This window comes from Patagioenas fasciata, chromosome 27 (assembly GCF_037038585.1).
Source record: "Patagioenas fasciata isolate bPatFas1 chromosome 27, bPatFas1.hap1, whole genome shotgun sequence".
NCBI lineage: Eukaryota > Metazoa > Chordata > Aves > Columbiformes > Columbidae > Patagioenas > Patagioenas fasciata.
In genome coordinates, this window is record NC_092546.1 from 6,078,888 (window position 1) to 6,099,184 (window position 20,297).

Sequence of the window (20,297 nt, forward strand, 5' to 3'; positions counted from 1 at the left end):
TCCCTCAGCACCCGCGGGTGCATCCCATCCGGACAGATGGTGTAATGGGCAAAACCTGACTAGGAGTACCTGCTTCTTCTATAGTAGTTCATAAACAACATCTATACTTGATTTCATTTATTATCGAGCCAATTTCCAAAGGTGGCCACAGCGACAGAGTCATAACAGAACAAATACTCTGTTCCCCAGCCTCCAATTTATCACCTGTTAATTGCGGCTTTGTGTCCAAACAGCTCAAAAGATCCAAAACACAAGAAGCCAACAACTCATCAAATAACAAGAATATGCTTTGTACCCTGCTCATTCAAATTTAAGAGATCTTCAAGTACAAAAAACCCAAAGCGGTCAAGTGTATTTTGCACAGTCAGAACAGATTTCTGGTTGTTGTTTACCTTTATTAAGTTCTGGAACTTCTTATTGCTTTGGAGCAGGTCCTTATAGTGACCAACAGCTTCATTGTGTCCGCAGCAGAACACGCCGTATTTCTCTTTCATTCTCTCCCCATTTTCACCTGAAAACTAATTGGAAACAGAAGAGTGACAGACGTGAATCATGGAGAGCAAACCTGCCCCCTCCACAAGCCCCAGGTGTAACACGGTTTGCTGGTAACTGGTGTTGAGACATTTCTTCAATATTTCAATTTCTACTGTACCAGCAATGAGAAATTTATTCTGTGTGACACCTGAGAGCGTGGAATACCACAAGATAACCCAGTATTACATGATAGCACCATTATGAGAATGTAAAAAAACATTTATGGGGCTCTGCATTTAAAAATACTGAGGACAGTAAACCGTGAAGGGCAAGAAATGGTCACGGTATATGAAAGAAGTCATTGTGTCCGCTCCATAGCGGAAAGGGTGCTAAAGCGGCAATGAGTTCAAAGGATCTTTATTGCATTTTTAAAAGGTCAGAACCACAAAGCTCAGCATTAAAGGCAGGAGAGCCAGGTATGGGATGGACACCAAGAATGTGTCACTTGAATCTGGAAAGAGACGAAAACCAGAACCAAACCATGTGCAGTTACACACCCCACAACATGCACACACACTCGCCCGAAGAACATTTAATGAATATTTCATGTTATTTGTGACCAGATATGTTCCTTGAGTCTTATTCACACGTCACACTGGGAAGATAATCTTAAACCCAGTATTAAATCAATCTTTACATAACGTAACTTTAACCTTATAGTGAGCTTTTAGAAATGTAATAGTGTCGACAACGTTGGTAGAATTCAATTCACACCTGTTTAACCAAGAGGTCTCCAATGTTCTGGATTATATAATTCCGGTCGCTGCCTTCTTCCAAAGACTCCTTGCGGCGCTCCTTCAGCTGCAGCAGGAACTGCCCGTGCATCTCCAGCAGCTCGTCCACGCAGGGGAACAGCTTGTTGATGACCGCGTGCGGGAACTGCAGCTCCTCCCTCATGGCTCTGGAGTACACCTTCAGCATGATCTTCAGCGTCCTCACATGGTGCATTTCAGTCTGCATCAGTTCTGGGCAAGGGGAATAAAACAAACCATTAACACGCTGCGCAGTGACCAGAGGGATAGCAACCAGAGGGCTTCGAAAGCCACCGTCTTTGCACTACCCTTGTCCTCACCACAATCTTTGCATCACTGATGGGAAGTTCGAGAATTTGCCCTGGTAATCCCCCAGCTGGTGACTAAACCCACCCATTTAACGACATCTCCCGGTCGCAGCTGAGCTGTTCCCTGGTTGTACAGCTGGGTTTTGCTGCACCCACAGGCACACTGAAACCATGGGCTGCACAAAACCATTAACAGGAGGACTTCAGCACACTGAGAATTGGGGGATTGGACTGGGTGACCTTTTGAGGTCCCTTCCAATCCCTGACATTCTGTGATTCCGTAAGAAAGGTAACAGACTTGAAACCAGACTTGAAAATCTTCACTCAGTTTTAGTTTTCGAGCACAGGTCAAAACGGGAGCCAATAAAAATCACCATTAATGCTTTGTTTCTAAACAGTGGCACTCTAAAATAATAAGAAAGTTATAAGAATAATAAAGACTCTTACCATAAATGACATCTTGCCTTTTTATAACGTCTCTCTTTTGCCTTTTTACATAAGGCTGCTCCACGGCAACACTCCAGGACTCTGCCTCAAACTCATGAGCGTCTGTTTCTATTTCACTTCGGAGGGACACAGAATATGCATCTAGACCAAAAGCACATTCAATTTCTACCATTATTAAATTGTTTCTCACCACATGCCTCATTAACATCATTAACAAGAGTGGAAACGCTTCAGTGCTGATTTAAGACGGTGTAAGAAAGCACATCAGAATCCTGAAGAGCACGGCAATTCCATACCTTCCAGAAAAATGGAGTCTGCTGTTGACGGCGCAAGCGACACAACGTCCTCGGAAGTCTGCTTAAATTTTACAAAGCCTGAATCACCTTCATCCATGTCTCCTGCAATTAGTCTAAATAGCCAAAGAAATTAGATCAAGGGACCAAAACAGAATATCAACAATTTTTTAAGTGGCTTGACAAAAAAATGCTAAAAATCCACCTACTATGATAAGCATCTTTCCTTAACTATAGTGCAATTAACTTAAGATAAATACACAAAAGCTATCCTTGTACTCCAGCAGGCAAATCAATTCAGCAACTCCATCACTTAAATGTTCCGGTTTTAATTGGAGCAGCACGAGCAAGTATGTGGCTCCTGGTGTGACACTGGAACCGGCATCACCCGGCGACACGGCACGGCCCGTTCAGAGTACAAAGGGCGCTGGCGCGGAGGGGGGGACTGTGGCACAGAGAAAGCAAACGGCTACTTCAACAGCACAGAGCTTTGAACTGGTCCACTACTCAACCCCGGCATCCTGCCGTTCACACCAACGCTGTCTGCTGCACAGCCCGGAATAACTGAGCGCAGAAGAGATCACTGAATTTCAGCCGGTCTGAGGACAAATATACCCACAGAAACCATCATCTAGACAGATACACCCAGCTACTGCCCAATTTTATAAGATACATCTTTCTCACATAGTACAGAGAGACTAAAGGCGATTTAAACAGACAACTGACATCCACTTCCCGGTACTGTAAGTTTTCAGCATTAAAAAGCACGACAAATCTCTTCTGTGCTTGAAAGCAAACAGGAACCCTTGCTTTAGTTCTGTGACTGTTTTTCTTTGCACACGGGGTGGGCAGCAGAACGCAGCGAGTTAGACAAGCAGCGGTTGACTTACCCGAGTTTATTCACAGCTGCAGCAGCATTCAGCGGAGACGCAGAGTTTCCCCTTTGGGCGATAGTCATGCCGAGGTTCCGCGGCAGCACTGGGGTGCCATCCGGCCCCAGGAGGAGACTGCGGGGCTGCTCCTTCAGGGAAGCGGCTAGAGAGGCAAAAATGGAATTGGTGCTCAGAAAGTGAGGCGCACACTGCAGGTCGCCTGCTCTCAAACCTCGCTCGGAATGGGGACGGAGGACAGACAGGATCCTGGACGTCAGGAGCTCGTTGTCCAAAAATACATTCTCGTTCCATTTTCTCGAGAAGGAACCACAAAAAGACAGCTCGGGGTGAGCTGGAATTGTGTTGCTTCTGCCGCTGCTTTTTGAATTTGTATTCCCCATGCTCGGCACTGGCTGCCCTCAGACCCGGCACAGTAAAGTGGCCCCAGAGATGCGGTGTTTTTATACCACCTGTGATCCTTCTAGAAATGTAAAGCTGCCACTTAACTTACTGTATTGGCTAAATCAGCAGGTCTGAAGTGCAGGAAATTGGTCCCTACTGTGCCTATTTAGTGTGGAAATTGCAAAGTATCTTCTCCTTTAGTAAAACACCAGAACCTACACACAATTATTCACACCCTCCCGTATAAGGGCACAGAACATTTCATGGCAAACGAGAAAAATCTGAGATCACGTAAAAACCACAAGTTCTTTGCAATGCTTATTGCTACCCGATGATTTATATCTGCAAGCGCACACACTGAACGTAACAGACACCAGAGCTAAATTTAATTTTAATACTGCAGCTCTTTGACGCTTTTTAAATCTAGACAGACTGCGAACTGGAAAGGTATTTAAAACTTTAATCACTATTACACAATTCGTGGAAGCCTGGAATAGACTTACAAAAAATGGATACAATTATTTAGCGCTAATGTCTGTAATGAATGATAAGGAACAGGAGACAAAATATGAAATGAACTTCAAGGAAAGCAAAGATGAAGAACCAGGCAGGCAATCTGTAAAGCGATGGGCGGCCAGGTCCGCGGCTGCCCGGCTCTCAGAGTGCTTTTAAGGACATGGGGTGGAAGAAATCTCGGGGATCCACAAAGGGCAGGGTCGTCCTACACCCAGCTAAACTCCCCTTTCCCTTGATGTGCCCTGAGGCTGCGCCAGGGTCTGCAGCTCCCAGCCAAGGTTTATGCATCACCAGCTCACAGTTTTCCTGTAGAAACACGGGTGTCTCCCAGCCCCACACGTCCCCTCTCCCCATCTGCACCCCCCCGACAGCCACCCCTCCCCTCGGCTTCCGCCTGGCTCAGCCAGACTCAGCTACACCAAGGCATCCGTGTTTCTTCCCAGAAAACAGGTTTTTCCACATTTCTTGGTATCCCATACTCCACATGTGCTTGTGTCTCATTTAATCTTCCCTGAAAGAGTCGACTAGAATCGTATTAGTGCTGCAGGGGAGGTTTTATCGACGACATTTAATAAAAGTTATATCACCGCATCTTCTCCCGCTGGAAATACCTCTCCTGACACCTGTTTGGGGCTGAGATCTCTTGGCTACACGTAGGGCGCATTCCCAGTCCACACCAAACCGGGTAAACTGAGTCCCCCTCCATCACCTCCAAGTGACGAGCTCCAAGAGAGGAGACTAAACAGACATCAGCAAGATGCAGAATTCTTAAACAAAGCCTTAATAATAAATGCCCCCCCAGTTTCCATTTGGGGAAGTATTGCAATCACCAGCCATCAAGTTGTCTTTCTGTGCTCCACGAGCCAAGAACATGAAGTTCTTTTTCACAAATCTAAAGGCCTCCAGAGGTAAAGCATGGGGAAAGGAACGGGGGGACACAACCGACACAGCCTGTACCTTTCTTAAAAGGTATTTCTCTTTTATGTTGACACAATACAGCTCATTTTCGGCTGGGCACTGCAGTCCGCAGCGTTATACTGTGGGTAAGGACCCACAGTGGCTGTGCTATTAGCTGTTCCTTGAACTTCCAGCTTCTGCTTTTGACGAGGGAAAACAAGCCCTGGCTGCCTGGCAGAGCCTGCAGCACCACCAAGCCATTTTCTGAGTTCAATTAGCACTGTCTGCACACTGCTGAGAGCCCCCATCGATCCCTGTTAACCTGTCGCACCAGACCAGACTGCGTACCGCAGAGCTGTTCCAACCACAAGCCCTACAGCCAACTTTTCCTATTTTCATTATCCCTTATTGTTTCCTATTTTAGCCCCTGCGCTTTCCCTTAAATGCACAGAAACATTCTTGGTAACGCAAACAGCTGCTTATCTTCTAACAATTATTACCTTTGCGCTCCTTTTTGATAAGGATCCTTTCATGAAGAAATAGACCTTGCAATGCAAGTCAAATGATACTTTAACAAAGGCATATCACAGAATCCCTAAACATCGATGAGGTCCCCCCTCAGTCTCCTCTCCTCCAGCTCCAGAGCCCCAGCTCCCCCAGCCTTTCCCCACACGGGAGATGCTCCACTCCCTTCAGCTCTAAGCACCGTGAATCATCTGAAAGCCCAGAAGCCTGCTCTGTTAGTGCAGACCTTGTAACGTCTACCAATTAAAATGCCATTTAAATCATCCACCTGTGGCCACAATGGCCTTTTCCAGCAGCAAAAAGCTATTTCAAAGTTTCAAAGCCTGTGCTGCAATGGAGCTGCTCCTTCTTCTTGCCTTTTTCTCCCACGTCCCTGCTCCCACTTTGGTTCAACCAAGATTTATGTGCAGACCATTAGTGCTAGCTTGTCTTAGAGATTTCTAGCAACCACTAGCTGCAGGCAAGTTTTAAATAGACAATTATGGAAATCTGATGTAAAACAAGGTTCACAGTTCTAGTCTTTTCAGAGGCCAGAGAATAGACAATCAATGAAAAACGAGCTTATTGATCCCTTTTCACCATGATATTTTGAGGTTACACAGCAAGAAGGTATAAAGAAAAATAAAAAGATAAAGAGATAAAAGCACACAGGAGATTGCTACGAGCCTCCAAGCCATTCCCAATAGAAAAAAAGTGAAGCCGTCTTATTAAAAGAGACCTTTTCTGTACTTCAATAACACCCTGTGTATAGCCTTTAAAACATATTAAAGAAAAAAATACAATCGAACAGATAAGCCTTGAGCACAGAAATCATTCTTTAGTACAAACCTGGGGAAATGCACCGGGGCGAACTCTGTGGAGATCCAGAAGGTCTGTGCTGCGAGTCTTTCTGCTGCAGGAAAAAAGACAATGTTCTTACACATACAGAGCAAACTTTCAGTCCAAATGGAAGCGTATTTTTCCTACCACAGAGCACTACCTGTAAGTGAAGCTGTATACTGACACCATAAAAGAGTTGACAGAGCAACCGTTTTGATTTATTTTCGGTTTCCAGAAGAACAGCATATAGGCATTAACACTTTGTATAAAAAGCCCATCAAGCCCCAGACTGAAATAGAACCAAAACTGATATTAACAGCCAAATCAAAGCTATGATCATAAACAATTTACTACATGAAAGCAAACCCTTTGTGCAGAGACTCTTCACCTATGCTCTGCTGATGTTCACAGCAATACTAACTAAAGCAACCCAGCCAATTTCAACCCAAGTTCAGACTGCCCATTTGAAATTGCACCTTTGGTAATCTGTACAACTCTCTCGTTCTTATTGACATACAATTTATCTAAATGCAAACTAATTAAATAACACAGTCTATAAGAAATGGCTTTCTGGGTGTTGCACTTCATTTTGAGCATCTAATTCCTGCCTTCATTGCTCACTTTGTGCTACCGTTCCCTCCGTGCTCTCTCCTGGAGTGGTTTGTCTGGGCTGACACAACCATGGAAGTCCAGGGGACAGCCAGGAGTGGAAATTAAACACCAGAGCAAGTCAAAGTTTGGTTTGAAAGGAAAAGGCACAATGCCCTGAGAAGTTTAAGAGTATATATCAAAAAGCCCATAAGAACATTTCTGCCCTCCAAAGAGTCACATTCTAAATCACCAACAGCTGAAAGCACTTCCTCTAACCTCTGACTGCCCAGGTTGGAGCTGTTCTGCTCGCTCTCCCCCTCATGCTGCTCCCTCATCTGCTACAGTCCCTGAAATCAAAGAATCCCAGAGTGTCAGGGGTTGGAGGGCCCTGGAAAGCTCATCCAGTGCAATCCCCCCATGGAGCAGGAACACCCAGCTGAGGTTCCACAGGAAGGGGTCCAGGCGGGTTTGAATGTCTGCAGAGAAGGAGACTCCACAACCCCCCTGGGCAGCCTGGGCCAGGCTCTGCCACCCTCACCATGAAGAAGTTTCTTCTTGTGTTCCAGTTTGCACCCATTGCCCCTTGTCCTGTCACTGGTTGTCACCCAGAAGAGCCTGGCTCCATCCTCCTGACACTCCTCCTTTATATATCTGTAAACATGAATGAGTCCCCCCGCAGTCTCCTCTTCTCCAGCTCCAGAGCCCCAGCTCCCTCAGCCTTTCCTCACACGGGAGATGCTCCACTCCCTTCAGCATCTTGGTGGCTGCGCTGGACTCTCTCCAGCAGTTCCCTGTCCTTCTGGAGCTGAGGGGCCACAACTGGACACAATATTCCAGGTGTGGTCTCCCCAGGGCAGAGCAGAGGGGCAGGAGAACCTCTCTGACCTACTGACCACCCCCTTCTAACCCACCCCAGGTCCCATTGGCTTCCTGGCCACAAGGGCCCAGTGCTGGCTCATGCTCACCCTGCTGTCCCCAGGACCCCCAGCTCCCTTTCCCCTACGCTGCTCTCTAATAGGTCATTCCCCAGCTTACACTAGAACCTGGGGTTGTTCCTGCCCAGATTCAAGACTCTACACTTGCCCTTGTTCTATTTCATTAAATGCTTCCCTGCCCAGCTCTCCAGCCTGTCCAGGTCTCTGATGGCAGCACAGCTTCCAGTGTCAGCCACTCCTCCCAGCTTGGTGTCACCAGCAAACTTGCTGACGGTCACTCTGTTCCCTCGTCCAAATCATTGATGAATATATTGAATAATACCGGCCCCAGGACTGACCCTGAGGCACTGCACTGGATCCAGGCCTCTACTGGACTCTGCCCCATTGACCACGACATCATCAACACTTGTAGGTTAAAATAACTGAAACTCCCTCAAGTGTAATTAGTTTTAAGGAGGAGGAAGTGCTTTTCAAAACCAACACCAGAATAATAATAAAAAAAGAACGGCAGCTATCGCAGGCGCCACTGTGACAGAGATAAAACATGAACAGCTTAGCAAGATACAAAGTTCATCACAGTTCAAAAATCAAATTGCTTATTCTGCATTACTCAGCTTGTAAACTATAAACTAACTGTTATAAACACATCTCCCTTCACACCCTTCCACCAGCTCTGAGATGGCACAGTCTACTAAAATACAGTAGCATAAAATTCAGAGGTACCACATAATTCAGTTATGCTCCCCAAAAAAGTGATGGGCTTGAGCATTCTTCTAAGGGTGAGTCATGGTTCTGACAGACGCAAGCAAGGGTAATTTTCAGTATTAAACGTGCCACTTTATTTTCCCTGCATAAATTGTCATAAATTACTATAATGACAAGTTAATAACTATTCGATGTCCTGAAGATGTAGGGCAATATTCTGTACCCGTGTAAATTAAAACACTGGCACTAAATTAAACATACTATGTCAAGCACTGTTATTATAAAAGAAGAACAACTTACAAAACCCACCTTGGGTCTGATGCTGCTGCATTCAGCCAGCAAACTCTTGCAGTTCTTATGGACATTCACTGCACAATCTGAAACACACACCGAGAAAGTCTGAAATTATTCTTGCCATTCCCATCTAGGGGGAGAAAGAGCGGGATACGAAAGACATCCTAGTTTGGAAGAGATGCAGAGTAAGCTTCAGTGTTCAGAGAGCACCCTTGTGTGCGTTTTGTTCTTTTACACCAAATACTCCAGGTTTTCCAGTACGACTCAGAATCACTGACAATGCAATTCACACAAACAGGCACAAGGAGACACTATTGAATGTATTAAGAGTGTTCTGCTTCATCCCCTTTAAGCCAGAGTGCTGCTTCCTGCCCTGCATCACAATTCAAAATTGATACCGTTCAAGAAGGCACCGATCCATTGGGCTCCATACAAATAATTCAGAACACGCCACAGACTCAGTGTGACCTCTTTTCTAGCTTCACAAAGGAACTGTTTCCACATAAAGCAACTAAAGTAGTTCCCTCTCACCCAAAAGGCATCAAACCATTAACAGGATAGTAAAATCCAATCTCTCTTTCTTTTTTTCCTTATAATAACTACTGCTTGAGAAAACAGGATGACAACTGGTAGCGTCAAATATTTTCTGCAGGCTTTCTGCCCATCTACAAAATAAGATCCATCGGTAAAGGCAGAAGCAGGACACCAGTAACTCAGACAGTAAAGGAAACCAGGGTTTCTTTCTTCCCATCTCACAGAATCCCAGAACGTGAGGGGTTGAAGGGCCCTGGAAAGCTCATCCAGTGCAACACCCATGGAGCAGGAACACCCAGCTGAGGTTCCACAGGAAGGGGTCCAGGCGGGTTTGAATGTCTGCAGATGCAAGACTCTACACTGTATTTCAGGCATGTCTGTGAAAAGAGAAATAGAACAAAACTGGGAAGATGAACACTGTGCTTTCTAGAGCAAATCTTGTTTATGTTTAAAGAACAGCGGAAAAACTACTTAAGGACTCTTCCTCCAAACAGAACCCTGGGCCGTGCCTGGCGCCAGGGCTGCTGATCTGCTCTAGGGCTCCTGGCTGATGCAGAGAAACACTCACTTTTAATGTTTTCCATAACTCCAGTAAAAGTCAGAACGGGAGCAAAACGCTTCCTTGGCCTTAGACACAAATAAATTAACAAAGACGTAAAACAAGACACAGAAAGACTGAGTGCACAGCCCCAAAAGGTACGCAACTTCTCCAAGTGTGGGAAATAAGAGGAGAATTTGCACTTGGAGTACCTGCCACACACAGAACCTCCACAAAACAACTCCCTCCCATAACTGCTTGCTTATTTGTGATATTTCTACCAATACTGTACAAAAGAAAAGGCACTATATCTAATTTCCAACACATGTGCCTCTGCAGATGTGTGATTAAAATGTACCCAAATTATTCACTTGCTAATGCTACGTAGAGGATAACAGATGTATTCGCTCCTTCGGCTTCAATAAGGCCTCTGCCTGTCACCAGCAAACGAGGATTTTGTCCCAAGACGTGCCACAACAACAACCGACTTGCACACAAAGGCAGCCCCTTTCCCCTGAGACAAAGGGGCCAACTGTGGGACAAAAATCACCGCACAAAAGGAAACAGAGAATAAATTCTCCATGACGTCGAGCGGGGCTGGATTGGGGTCCAGCTGCTCACAGACGGGCAGCGGGAAGGGGGAACACATTCCCTGATCAATAACGTAAAACACACTTGCGTATCTTCAGTGATTGCAGTCGATAATTCTTTCCCTATTAATGATCATTAGGAGCGATTCTACTTCAAAAGCCTGGGTACTTTGTTAAGCTAATTGTGAAAGGGATATCAACGTATTTCAATGTTAACATCATGCGCTCGCTCTGTTGAAGATAATCGCTTGTATCGGTGTTGGCTGATGTATCTAATAGTTCTGGGTGTTTCCTGTGCTGCTGGAGGACTCTTCACACAGCAGGAGGGAACATACTAGAAAACATGAAAATGCTACAGAACAGCCTCAGAAAACTGCAGGTGAATCCAAGGACTCTGTTCTCTTAGAGACTATTTGAAAAGCAATTAACCTGATGATTTCCCGGCGGCATTATTTTTGCCCACGTAACAGAAGTGAATTTTGACAAGTGACAGAAGAATCAGACTGTTTTACAAGCACCCTTAACTGTATAAAACACGCTCCAGCTTTCCCTCTTCAGCACACTTTTGCAGCCAGCGCTGAACCAAGTCCACTCCAATTAGGGATGAAAACAAGCATTTGAATACGAGTGAATCTGACTGCTGAGAACCCCAGTTGAGCTGCCTCGGACGCGGCTGCTGGAGCCAAAGCTGCGACAGCGGTCGATAGCATGGGATGCCAAGCAAACACACACCACAGTTGTGTTTCTGGGATTAAACCTACAGGTTTTGGGATGAAGACTGAGAATTTTGGGAGCATCACATCACCCCACATCTGCTTACCAGGGGACTGTCGCTGAATTGCTCTGCATGGGCCAGCGAGGAACTATTGCTCAGCAACCGACTGGCACAGGGGCCTCGTCCAGCAAAGAAATATTTAAGACCAAGCGGCTCGTAAACATCATAAAAGATCCTATTCACAACTGAGGATAATGAAATTAGTACCTGGTGTAATAAAACACCTTCCCTTATTAACGAGATGCTTTCCCAAAGTCTCACGGAAAGCAGTTTACAGCTTAAGTGAATTACATCGGCCATGGCGTTACGACACCCAAAAGCATCGCCCGATTCACAGGATGCACGAGGGCAACGAACTTTGCTGAAAATGGGCAGGCGAACACATTTTCTCCCCCAGCCGAATACCTTCCAGTGGATCAGACACTGGTCATGTCCTATAAATGTCTTCCAGAATTGGATTCCAGGACAAATCTATGACTCACCAGATATTATGAGTATTATGACCCTGACCTTTGGTCTGGAAAGGCACTGCCCAATAAAACCACTCTTTAAAGGGCATTTGCGAACGGCCAGATCTAACAGACAGATATGCTGGCATGGATCTAAAATTGAATTACTGGCTCTTTCTTTTCCCCTCAAGCATATGGCTTTTTGATGTTTTTTAAATGATGGGTTAAAAAAACCCTTTAAAACAGTGAAGTTCAGACAGGGACTCCTTTTAACAGTGACTCTAATGATACAAGGAGCTCAAGCACTGTTTTAATGCCAGGGTCACATTCACCACCTATTAAATCCAACCAGCTGAAGAGAGACACGGACAAAATGGTTTTCTTGTGAAACTAATCTTTCTGCTCTCAAATGTCCGATGCTTCAGGGATCAAAGAGAATCTCTCCCCTTTCTCCTCACCCATACAAGGCAATTCCTTCCTCAAGCCGACAAACAACTTGCATATGAATGATTAATGCAAAATATAACATCTGACTTTATACACAGAGATGGACACCAGCTGAGGAACTTTACACAACAACTACAAAGTGCCTGTGTGATCAACCTCCCAGGAAAGAGCAGGACTTCAGTGCAACGTGGAGAAGTTTCTGTATTCGGTAAATCCAGGTCAAGTATCTTCAGGAACTCGGGATCTAACTTTGTCCTAATGGCTCTGGTGACCCATGTGTACTTGTTTTGCTAATTGCCTAATTGTGTAGAGGCAGAAGCCAAAAACTGGAAGGGCGCAGGGTGATGAGATACTTCACATTCTGAAGCAGAGACAGGCTCTGCGAGAGAGCAACAGCACTAAATCACCGAGTCTCGCTGTCCCTGTTACAGCATTCCTCTTTGTCTCCAGAAACAACCTATAATTACCCCCTGTATCTGGTTTTATTGTCAAAATATCAGACAAACGGGGGATAGGGTTGTGTCATTCCCAACACCGCAAGTCCCAGTGGGCTTGGAGTTTTCTTTAAACAGAGAAACCCAAACCAGAACAAACAAACAACTGATGTTTCTTTTCTTAAAACAATGCGGAGTAAAATTAGCACATTATTCGAGAAGAAATCCGAGTACCATTTTAATTCTCTCACGCTCAACCCTTCCCCCATTCTACAGGAACGCTACGGGACTGAAGCAGCAACTATGACAATCATAAAAGGTATTTAAAATATTTCATAGGTAAACATTAGGTGGAACTCCAACACACCGTGTCTGATGGCTCCTGTTTGAGAGCCATGTTTCACAGGTTTGTTTTCTTAACCCTACCAAAGAGAAACTATTACCTCACAACTTTATCAACTGAAAAAAGCCCCCATCTCTGCTAAAAAGGGAGCAAGAAGGAGCTGAGAAGCAGCCATTTCTCCTCTTGGTTATATATAGAGGACACACATACTACAGCAACAAAACCACAGCACAACATCTTCAAACAACAGTCATTTTGTTTATTTATTAGAGCAAAACCCCCAAATGCGGTACCAGAAACATTCACAAAGCTGTTCCAGTTGGGAATCACTCCCTGTTTCCCATCATCTCCTCCTACCACGGTTTCCTTTCCAGCACACACAGGCTAAGCCTACAAGCTGATATTATCTCCCTAATATGCCAGGACGGTGGAATATTTTAAATAGGTCAGTTATCACAATCGCGAGTAAGGAGAAGTTTTTACCATGTTTTTCTCTAAGGCATTCAAGCTCTTTTCACGTCCATCCCGGGCTTTTCTCCCTCCTGCAGCCCCAGCACTACAGCGTGTGCGTAAGTGACCCAGAACACAAGACACAGAGTTTAATTATCACAAACACAAGGATGCTCAGACACGAGCTGAGGCATCAGGTGAACCAGTTTCACACCGGCTACATCAGTTCGCTTCCCTAACGCCAACAGCAACACGTTACCTCCTTCTTCACTCCCTAAAAGATAAAACCAGGATCTCCACAAGCTGTGCCCCAGTTTAATCCCCGAGCCGGTAACCTGGGGCCGGCAATAAACCCGGCGGGATTTGCCATGAGAGGGAAGATAAACCCGCTGCCCCGGCCGAGCTCCGGGTCTCCTCGGTACCCGACGCTGCTGGTTCCTCCAGAGCTCCCCAGGGAAACCCCCTCACCGCGGGCACCGCGAAGCCCCGGGACCCTGAGGAAGGGGCCGCGGCCCGGGGAAGGGGGGGTCCCGGTGCCGGGAGGGGGTGGCGGCGCGGGGTGCCGGGGCTCGGGGAAGCCGGCGGGCCCGCTGACACCCCGCTCTCTTACCGGACTCCCCGGGGAGCCGCCGGTTGCACTCTTGGTCCCGGGAGCCGCCGCCACAGCAACAGGAAACACCCGGTGTCCCGGAAGGAAAAGGGAGATGGATGGGGCTGCGCGCCTGCGCACCGCGGCCCGGCCGGGGTCGGTGTCCTCGGCCTTGTTCCCTCAGGGAGGGCACGGCCACCCCCGGCCCGCGCTTTGTCCTCGGGGAGGGCACATCTACCCGCGCCCGCACGCTTCTCAAGGAGGGCACGTCTACCCGCGGCCCGCGCCTTGTTCAGGGACGGTGGGAGCACCCGCAGCCCGCGCTTTTCCCTCAGGGAGGGCACATCTACCCCTGTCCTGCACGTTCCTCTCAGGGAGGGCACATCTACCCCCGTTCCGCACGTTCTCAGGGAGGGCACATCTACCCGTGTCCTGCACATTCTCAAGGAGGGCACATCTACCCCCGTTCCGCACGTTCCCCTCGGGGAGGGCACATCTACCCCTGTGCCACACATTCCCTCAGGGAGGGCACATCTACCCTGTCCCGCACATTCCCTTCAGGGAGGGCACATCTACCCCCGTTCTGCACATTCCCCTCGGGGAGGGCACATCTACCCCTGTGCCACACATTCCCGTCAGTGAGTGCACGTCCACCCAAAATCCACTCATTTCACTCAGGGAGGGCATATCTACCCCTGTCCCGCACGTCCCCTCAGGGAGCACACATCTACCCATCCCGCACATCCCCTCAGGGAGGGCACATCTACCCAAAGTCCATGCATTTCCCTCAGGGAGGGCACATCCACCCCCGTTCTGCACATTCCCCTCAGGGAGGGCACATCCACCCCCGTCACGCACATTGTAAGGGAGGGCCCGTCCAACCCCAGCTCATGTTTTCCCCTCAGCCAAGAGCCACCCGGCTTCACCCCAGCGAGGGTCCCAGGCCACCCACCGGGGCATGAGAACCGCTCCGGCCTCTTTCCCCCTGAGAGCACCCACAGCACAGGGGATCTCCTGGGGACCTGCCCTCCATCAGCACCAGAACAAAGACAACAGGCCCTTAGAGGCTGGGATGTAGCATCCCGAGGGACAGCTTTAACGTGTTTGCGCAGTGCCTGGGACTTTCTCTAAATATGCCATTCGTTATGAAAAGCCGGGTGGGATTTGCCATTCAAAATGTGCTGAAGCGTTTACAGCTGCTCCTGCCTGAGCCTTCGCAATGACCCCTGCACAGACAAACAGCAAAAGCAAAGGGGAGTTTCTTTTTGCTATCAGCAGTTTCATGTATGGACTTGTACGACTACATTGCTTGCTGGAAAAAAACCCCTTTTTTCCTGTGAACCAGGCCGCTGAAGTACAGGGGAGAAAACCAGAAGAGCTTGTGATCTAACCTGACCTCCTGAGCTGTGATTCACTCTGGGAATCCACGATACCCATCTCCATCACAAGTTCGTGATATTTTAAGTCACGCACATCCAAGTCGCCTGTTGAAAATGCAACACACGCAATTACAGAACAACCTTCCCTCTCCAAATCCACCCTACGGCTTTCCCACAGCTTTGAAAGAACCTGGCACCCTTTGGGCTGGAAATGTGCTGAAATCCTGACTACCATGGGGCCAATATTGTCTCTGGTTTCCATACCGTGACCCGTTTAATTGATTATTTCTTTTTCTCTTCATCTTATCGTTTCAAGCTTTTTAGAAATGTTCCCTTTTGTGCTACTTCTATACAGGACTAAGCACAATAAGATCCCAGTCGTTTATTAGCGCCTCGCAGCACTACAGAGAAATAATCGCTAAATAAAGCAGTTTGGGGATAAACTGTCACTTTGTGACCGATTAATCCTTAGACACTTCAGACTTTGTGCTTTGCCATAATATAAAATAAAGCACTAATGCTGCCCAAGCGCAGCTGCTGCGCAGAGGACGTGCTGTGCTTGTGCTGCCGGCCCTGGGGCATCTCCGCGAAAACCAGAGCGAAATCTGGCGCAGCAACCAGCTCAGAGACTCCGTAGCTTAGAGCTAAAAAGAGAGTCGCACCGACTTTCTAATCCTGCGTAATTCTAGAATAACAAAGGATTCCTTATTGAACGAGCTTCAGGTAGATTACAGGTATGAAAAGAAGGTGAAAATAGAGACGTAACTCTCAGCTCACAAAGATGTAGAAGGCCCAGCTCTAGCCCGGTGCCCGAGTCTCCCGGAGGGAGGCGATCCGCCTGCCATCTGTATTTCAGGGCAGGTCCTTGGCTCGCCAGCACCTCTTGGAGAGCTCTGCTCCTGTCAGGGCTTTCCTGGGACTCATCTCACTCCTGTTGCATAAACTCTGCAAGCATGTTTATAAGAGAGGATTAATTTAGGCACAGAACCTTCTCCACCCTTGACAACAAAGGCTCAAGAGGAGCTTGCTTTATTTCCAGGTGGACAATAAACTCTGAGCTGTGAGTCTCTAGGTTTATGTAACGGTGAAGTTTGGGTGGCCGCTGTTGTTGAGATCGCAAGCGACCGCAATCATTCCTCTTTGTTTTCCATCCCTGCCAGACTCCGAACGTCACCTCTGGGAGACTCTGGAGCTGCAGAAGCTCTCCTGCATGTGCTGACACACACCATGGCCTCCTTCCCTTCCCTGGGAAACCTGGTGCTGTGCGGTGTGGGGCTAAATCAGAGGAATCGGGTGGGAGAGGGAAACAAGAGCCCACGCACAGGGCCACCCGGCTGCCTGCCCTCCTCACTGCTCGTGTGTGCTTCTAGCAGAACAACAGCTCCTTATTCTGAATTAAAAACAGAATCCCTCCCGCTGCTATTACACTTTCTCTAATATGAAGAGCTCTCCCTCTTCTCTTTCATCACAGCCATGGAAGCCACCAGACTTCTTGTGTCTACTGGACTCTGAAAAGATCTCATGCCTCCCAGCCATTGCCCCATCCATCCTCCCTCTGCTTTCAGCTCGTCCCTTTCTTTAACCACCGTACTTTCTTTCCTCATTCTGAGCCTGCTTTGTCTTCTACCGCGTGGTGGTGCTGCAGTTAAAAATACCACGGCGATAACAAACAACGGCACCTGAGCAGAAGATGGAGCGAGAGCCGGCCCAGGCCCGGGGCGCGGGGGTGGCGACCGTGAGTTCGTGATGAGCAAACAAGAGGAGCGGCCAAAATATCCTCAGATCCTCACAGCAACTGCAGCTCAGGCTGAGCAGCTCCCACTCCTGAAGGATGGGAAGTGCCACTGGCTCCACGGTGGCCCCGAAAGTTGCTTTTCCAGAGCCCCATCAGTGACCTGCGAGGAGACCAGCGCTGCTCCCAGGGCAATAATGCGAGTGAGCGATATCAACTGCCAGCCGCGCTGCCCAGAAACGGCTTGCAAAGGTTTCAGCCCAGTGGAATCCAAATATAGGCACTGTCGGGCCAACAGCTGCCACACAGCAAGTCCCAGATCTGACCACAGACAGGCCGTTAATTTTAATGAACATCTCAGAATCCTGCCCAATTATGCAGCTGCCACAAAGGGAACACGCGAAAACGAGCTCTGCCGCCCACATTAGCCCAGCCAGCTCAGAACCCAGAGAAGATGTCGCAGGGTCCCGAGCACATCCTGGTTCCTCAGCCTTAGCAAGACTCGAGAACGCAAATTCCTCATGGAAGGGCTGAGAAACAAGCTAAGACTGCACACAGAGCCTCTGCAAGGAGGCTCCTCAGAAAGGAACAACGAGGTATAACTCTGCCTCCCCTTGTAATATTTGGGCTCTCAATATCCACAGAGCACTTGCTCGTTCAGCTCCTTGCTTTCTACTTGTTGCTGTGACACATGAAAGATGTTCAATAACAGGACCTGTGGTCCTTTTCAGTTTCCTTCCAGCTGCCCTGAAGGGAAAATGTGCTTCTTGCAGCACATGTCCAAGGGCAGCCAGGTTGTTCGTGCCCCAGGAAAGTGTTACTGACCTTAGGAGCCTCTGAGAGGCCCTCACTGGAGAGTGAGCATTGCTTGAGGGCACAGGGTAGAGAAAGAGAGCAATTCTCCCATTTCCAGCAGGTTCTCTCTTCCCACAGGCAATCCCTTGGGAATTAAAATGCTCGTCAGTGCCCTGAGGACCTGCCCGAAAGCAGAGGGATGGGGTTTGTCCCTCAGCCCAAGCCATGCAGTGGTGCCACAGGGAAAGCACAGGACAGAGCCCCACGTGTGCCAGCAAAGGAGCCGCTGCCATTCCTGTGCAAACTTACATCTGAAAAGCAACGATCTCACCCGTGCAAGTTCTGGGAGGCACCATTTGACTTTTGCGTTAGTTAATGACGTTTGGGATGCTCTGGAAATCCTTGTGCCGGCGCAGAGGGTGGATGCTGAGCTGAGACACGCTGCGTCTGTGAAAAACGGGCTAAAAGATCCAGCCACATGCAGGCAGCAGGGACATTTGCAGAGTGTTGTAAAAAGAACCACTAAAAGTTGACCTGGAACTTTCCTTGGGGGAAAGAGGCAGGAAATGGTCAAGTGGCCAAAGAAAACGAGGATAAACTATTGCCAGGAAGGATTTAGAGATAGTTTAGAGTATCTGGAGAAAGAAGCAAGCCAGGCCGAGCAGGGCGGTGGGTACGGCCAAGCCAGAAGAAGAGGGAAGCAATCCAGAAGGCGATTTCAGCAGAGGAACGGCCGGGGAGGCGGGGGCTGAGCGGTGACAGCCGTACTCACTCAGGCACTGCAGACCACTTTTATTCACAAGGGGTTTGGCACACAGGGAGCAACTGGTGCAACTGGAGAAAACCCCCGGCACAAGCTGGTGCCCATTGATCTCTTTCCACCTCTCTTTTGGGTCCTTCGCCTCTTTCTCCTTCTCCCTCTCTTTTGGTTGCTCTTTGTTCTTACCCTGGAAGGAGAGAAAACCACAGCTGCGTTACAGACCTCGCGCTGCCCCACGCGTTCCTTTACCCGCTGATAATTAACTGGTGCGCAGGAAACACAGCGGGCGCCCTTGCCCCCCAGCCTTTGGGATGGTTGTGCTTTTCCCACACGCCTTCCTAAGGCTCAGGACAGTCCCTCTAGGACAGGGCTGTGTGTGACAAGGGGACACATCTGTGCCGCAGCAGGCTGCCCTTGTCCCAGCGGGGCAGCCAGGCTGTCACCGGGCCAAAGCACCCTCAGCCAGCCAGGAGGAATCCAGCTCCAACTGCCTGCTCTCTGGGGCTCAGAGCCCCTTTTTTGCCTGAAGAATTCAACAATTCCTCCTGCAGCTTCCACGCGTCTCCCTCACCTTATCCTTCTGCCAGGACCCAGTGACCCGGCTCCGCAGGGAACTCAGGCGCCGCATCACCTTCGTGCCTTTCTCCGCTTTATCGCTCTTCCCACTGTCCTCATTTCTGAAACAAAACCAAAACCAGCTGAATTAAGGGGAAGTTAACTGCCCAAGCCTGGTGCGGGGAGGTCACTGATGAGGTTTATCTGAAGCATTTATTTTAGGACCTCACCCCCGAGCTTTCCATCCCCTAGAGGATCTGAGTCGGTGTCAGTCACGTCACGTCATGGTCAAAGAAAACGAGCATAAACTATTGCCAGGAAGGGTTTGGAGATAGGAAATCTCTGCAAATAAGGAGCTGAACTTTCAAATTATTTGTGCCATTTCTGGCTGTCTCTGTTTTTATGCGGTGCCACGTACAATCCGGCCTTCATCCTGGCTGGACTGCTGCAGATAGTGGCGTCCTGCGCATGGTATTGGCAGGGCAGTGGAGCCGAGACAGAGCGGGGCTTGAAATCAGCTGTCCTGGGATAAATGTGTGTGGGTTGCCACCTGTGTCACTTACTCGTTAGACAGGAACTCAAACCAGGTGAGGTTCTGCTGGGAGGAATCGCTGCCCTCTTGCACACGAGCTCTCTGCTTCGCCCTGCGCGGGGAGAAGGCGTCAGACACACGGCAGCAAGGCTTCTTTTTGAAGATGGGGCGGGAACGTGTTCAGAGTTACGGAAGAGGCACACAAAATGCTACTTCTGCTTGTGATTTTACCCGAGTTTTGCTGGGAAAATGCAGCCGTTCTGGTACCCCGGGGATTTTTCCTTCACGGGCCCAAGTGTCCCTTGCCCCATGGGTCCCAGGCAGAGCCGTGACCTCCCCACCCTCATCCCTCTCCCACACACTTACCCGTGATATTGTTTCAGCTCCTGAAGCACCTGCTGGACAATTAACCTACCAGGGATGGGGCAAAGGAAAAGCGAGAGGTTAGAACACATCCTTGTGAAGACATTCTGCACCCTACAAAGCACGGGGCGCTGGTCTGCGA

At 48.5% G+C, this 20,297-nt stretch overlaps 1 protein-coding gene across 7 annotated transcripts in view; it reads right to left on the bottom strand.

Annotated features, from left to right (window-relative positions):
• The window catches only part of ARHGEF18 (Rho/Rac guanine nucleotide exchange factor 18), a 45,846-nt gene that overhangs the window by 15,289 nt on the left and 10,260 nt on the right, over positions 1 to 20,297 (bottom strand). For 5 of the 7 annotated variants that reach the window (XM_065858136.2, XM_071799666.1, XM_065858134.2 and 2 more), the window contains exons 7-17: positions 20,159 to 20,203; positions 19,824 to 19,904; positions 19,277 to 19,382; positions 18,718 to 18,892; positions 8,906 to 8,973; positions 6,375 to 6,438; positions 3,225 to 3,369; positions 2,338 to 2,450; positions 2,042 to 2,182; positions 1,249 to 1,499; positions 393 to 518 (exon numbers count right to left, since the gene is read on the bottom strand). In XM_065858136.2, the coding sequence (XP_065714208.1) occupies positions 393 to 518; positions 1,249 to 1,499; positions 2,042 to 2,182; positions 2,338 to 2,450; positions 3,225 to 3,369; positions 6,375 to 6,438; positions 8,906 to 8,973; positions 18,718 to 18,892; positions 19,277 to 19,382; positions 19,824 to 19,904; positions 20,159 to 20,203 (1,315 nt within the window). Of the gene's footprint in view, positions 1 to 392; positions 519 to 1,248; positions 1,500 to 2,041; positions 2,183 to 2,337; positions 2,451 to 3,224; positions 3,370 to 6,374; positions 6,439 to 8,905; positions 8,974 to 14,060; positions 14,132 to 18,717; positions 18,893 to 19,276; positions 19,383 to 19,823; positions 19,905 to 20,158; positions 20,204 to 20,297 lie in introns of those variants that run through there. The other 2 variants (XM_065858135.2, XM_071799669.1) reach the window with 2 other exon arrangements.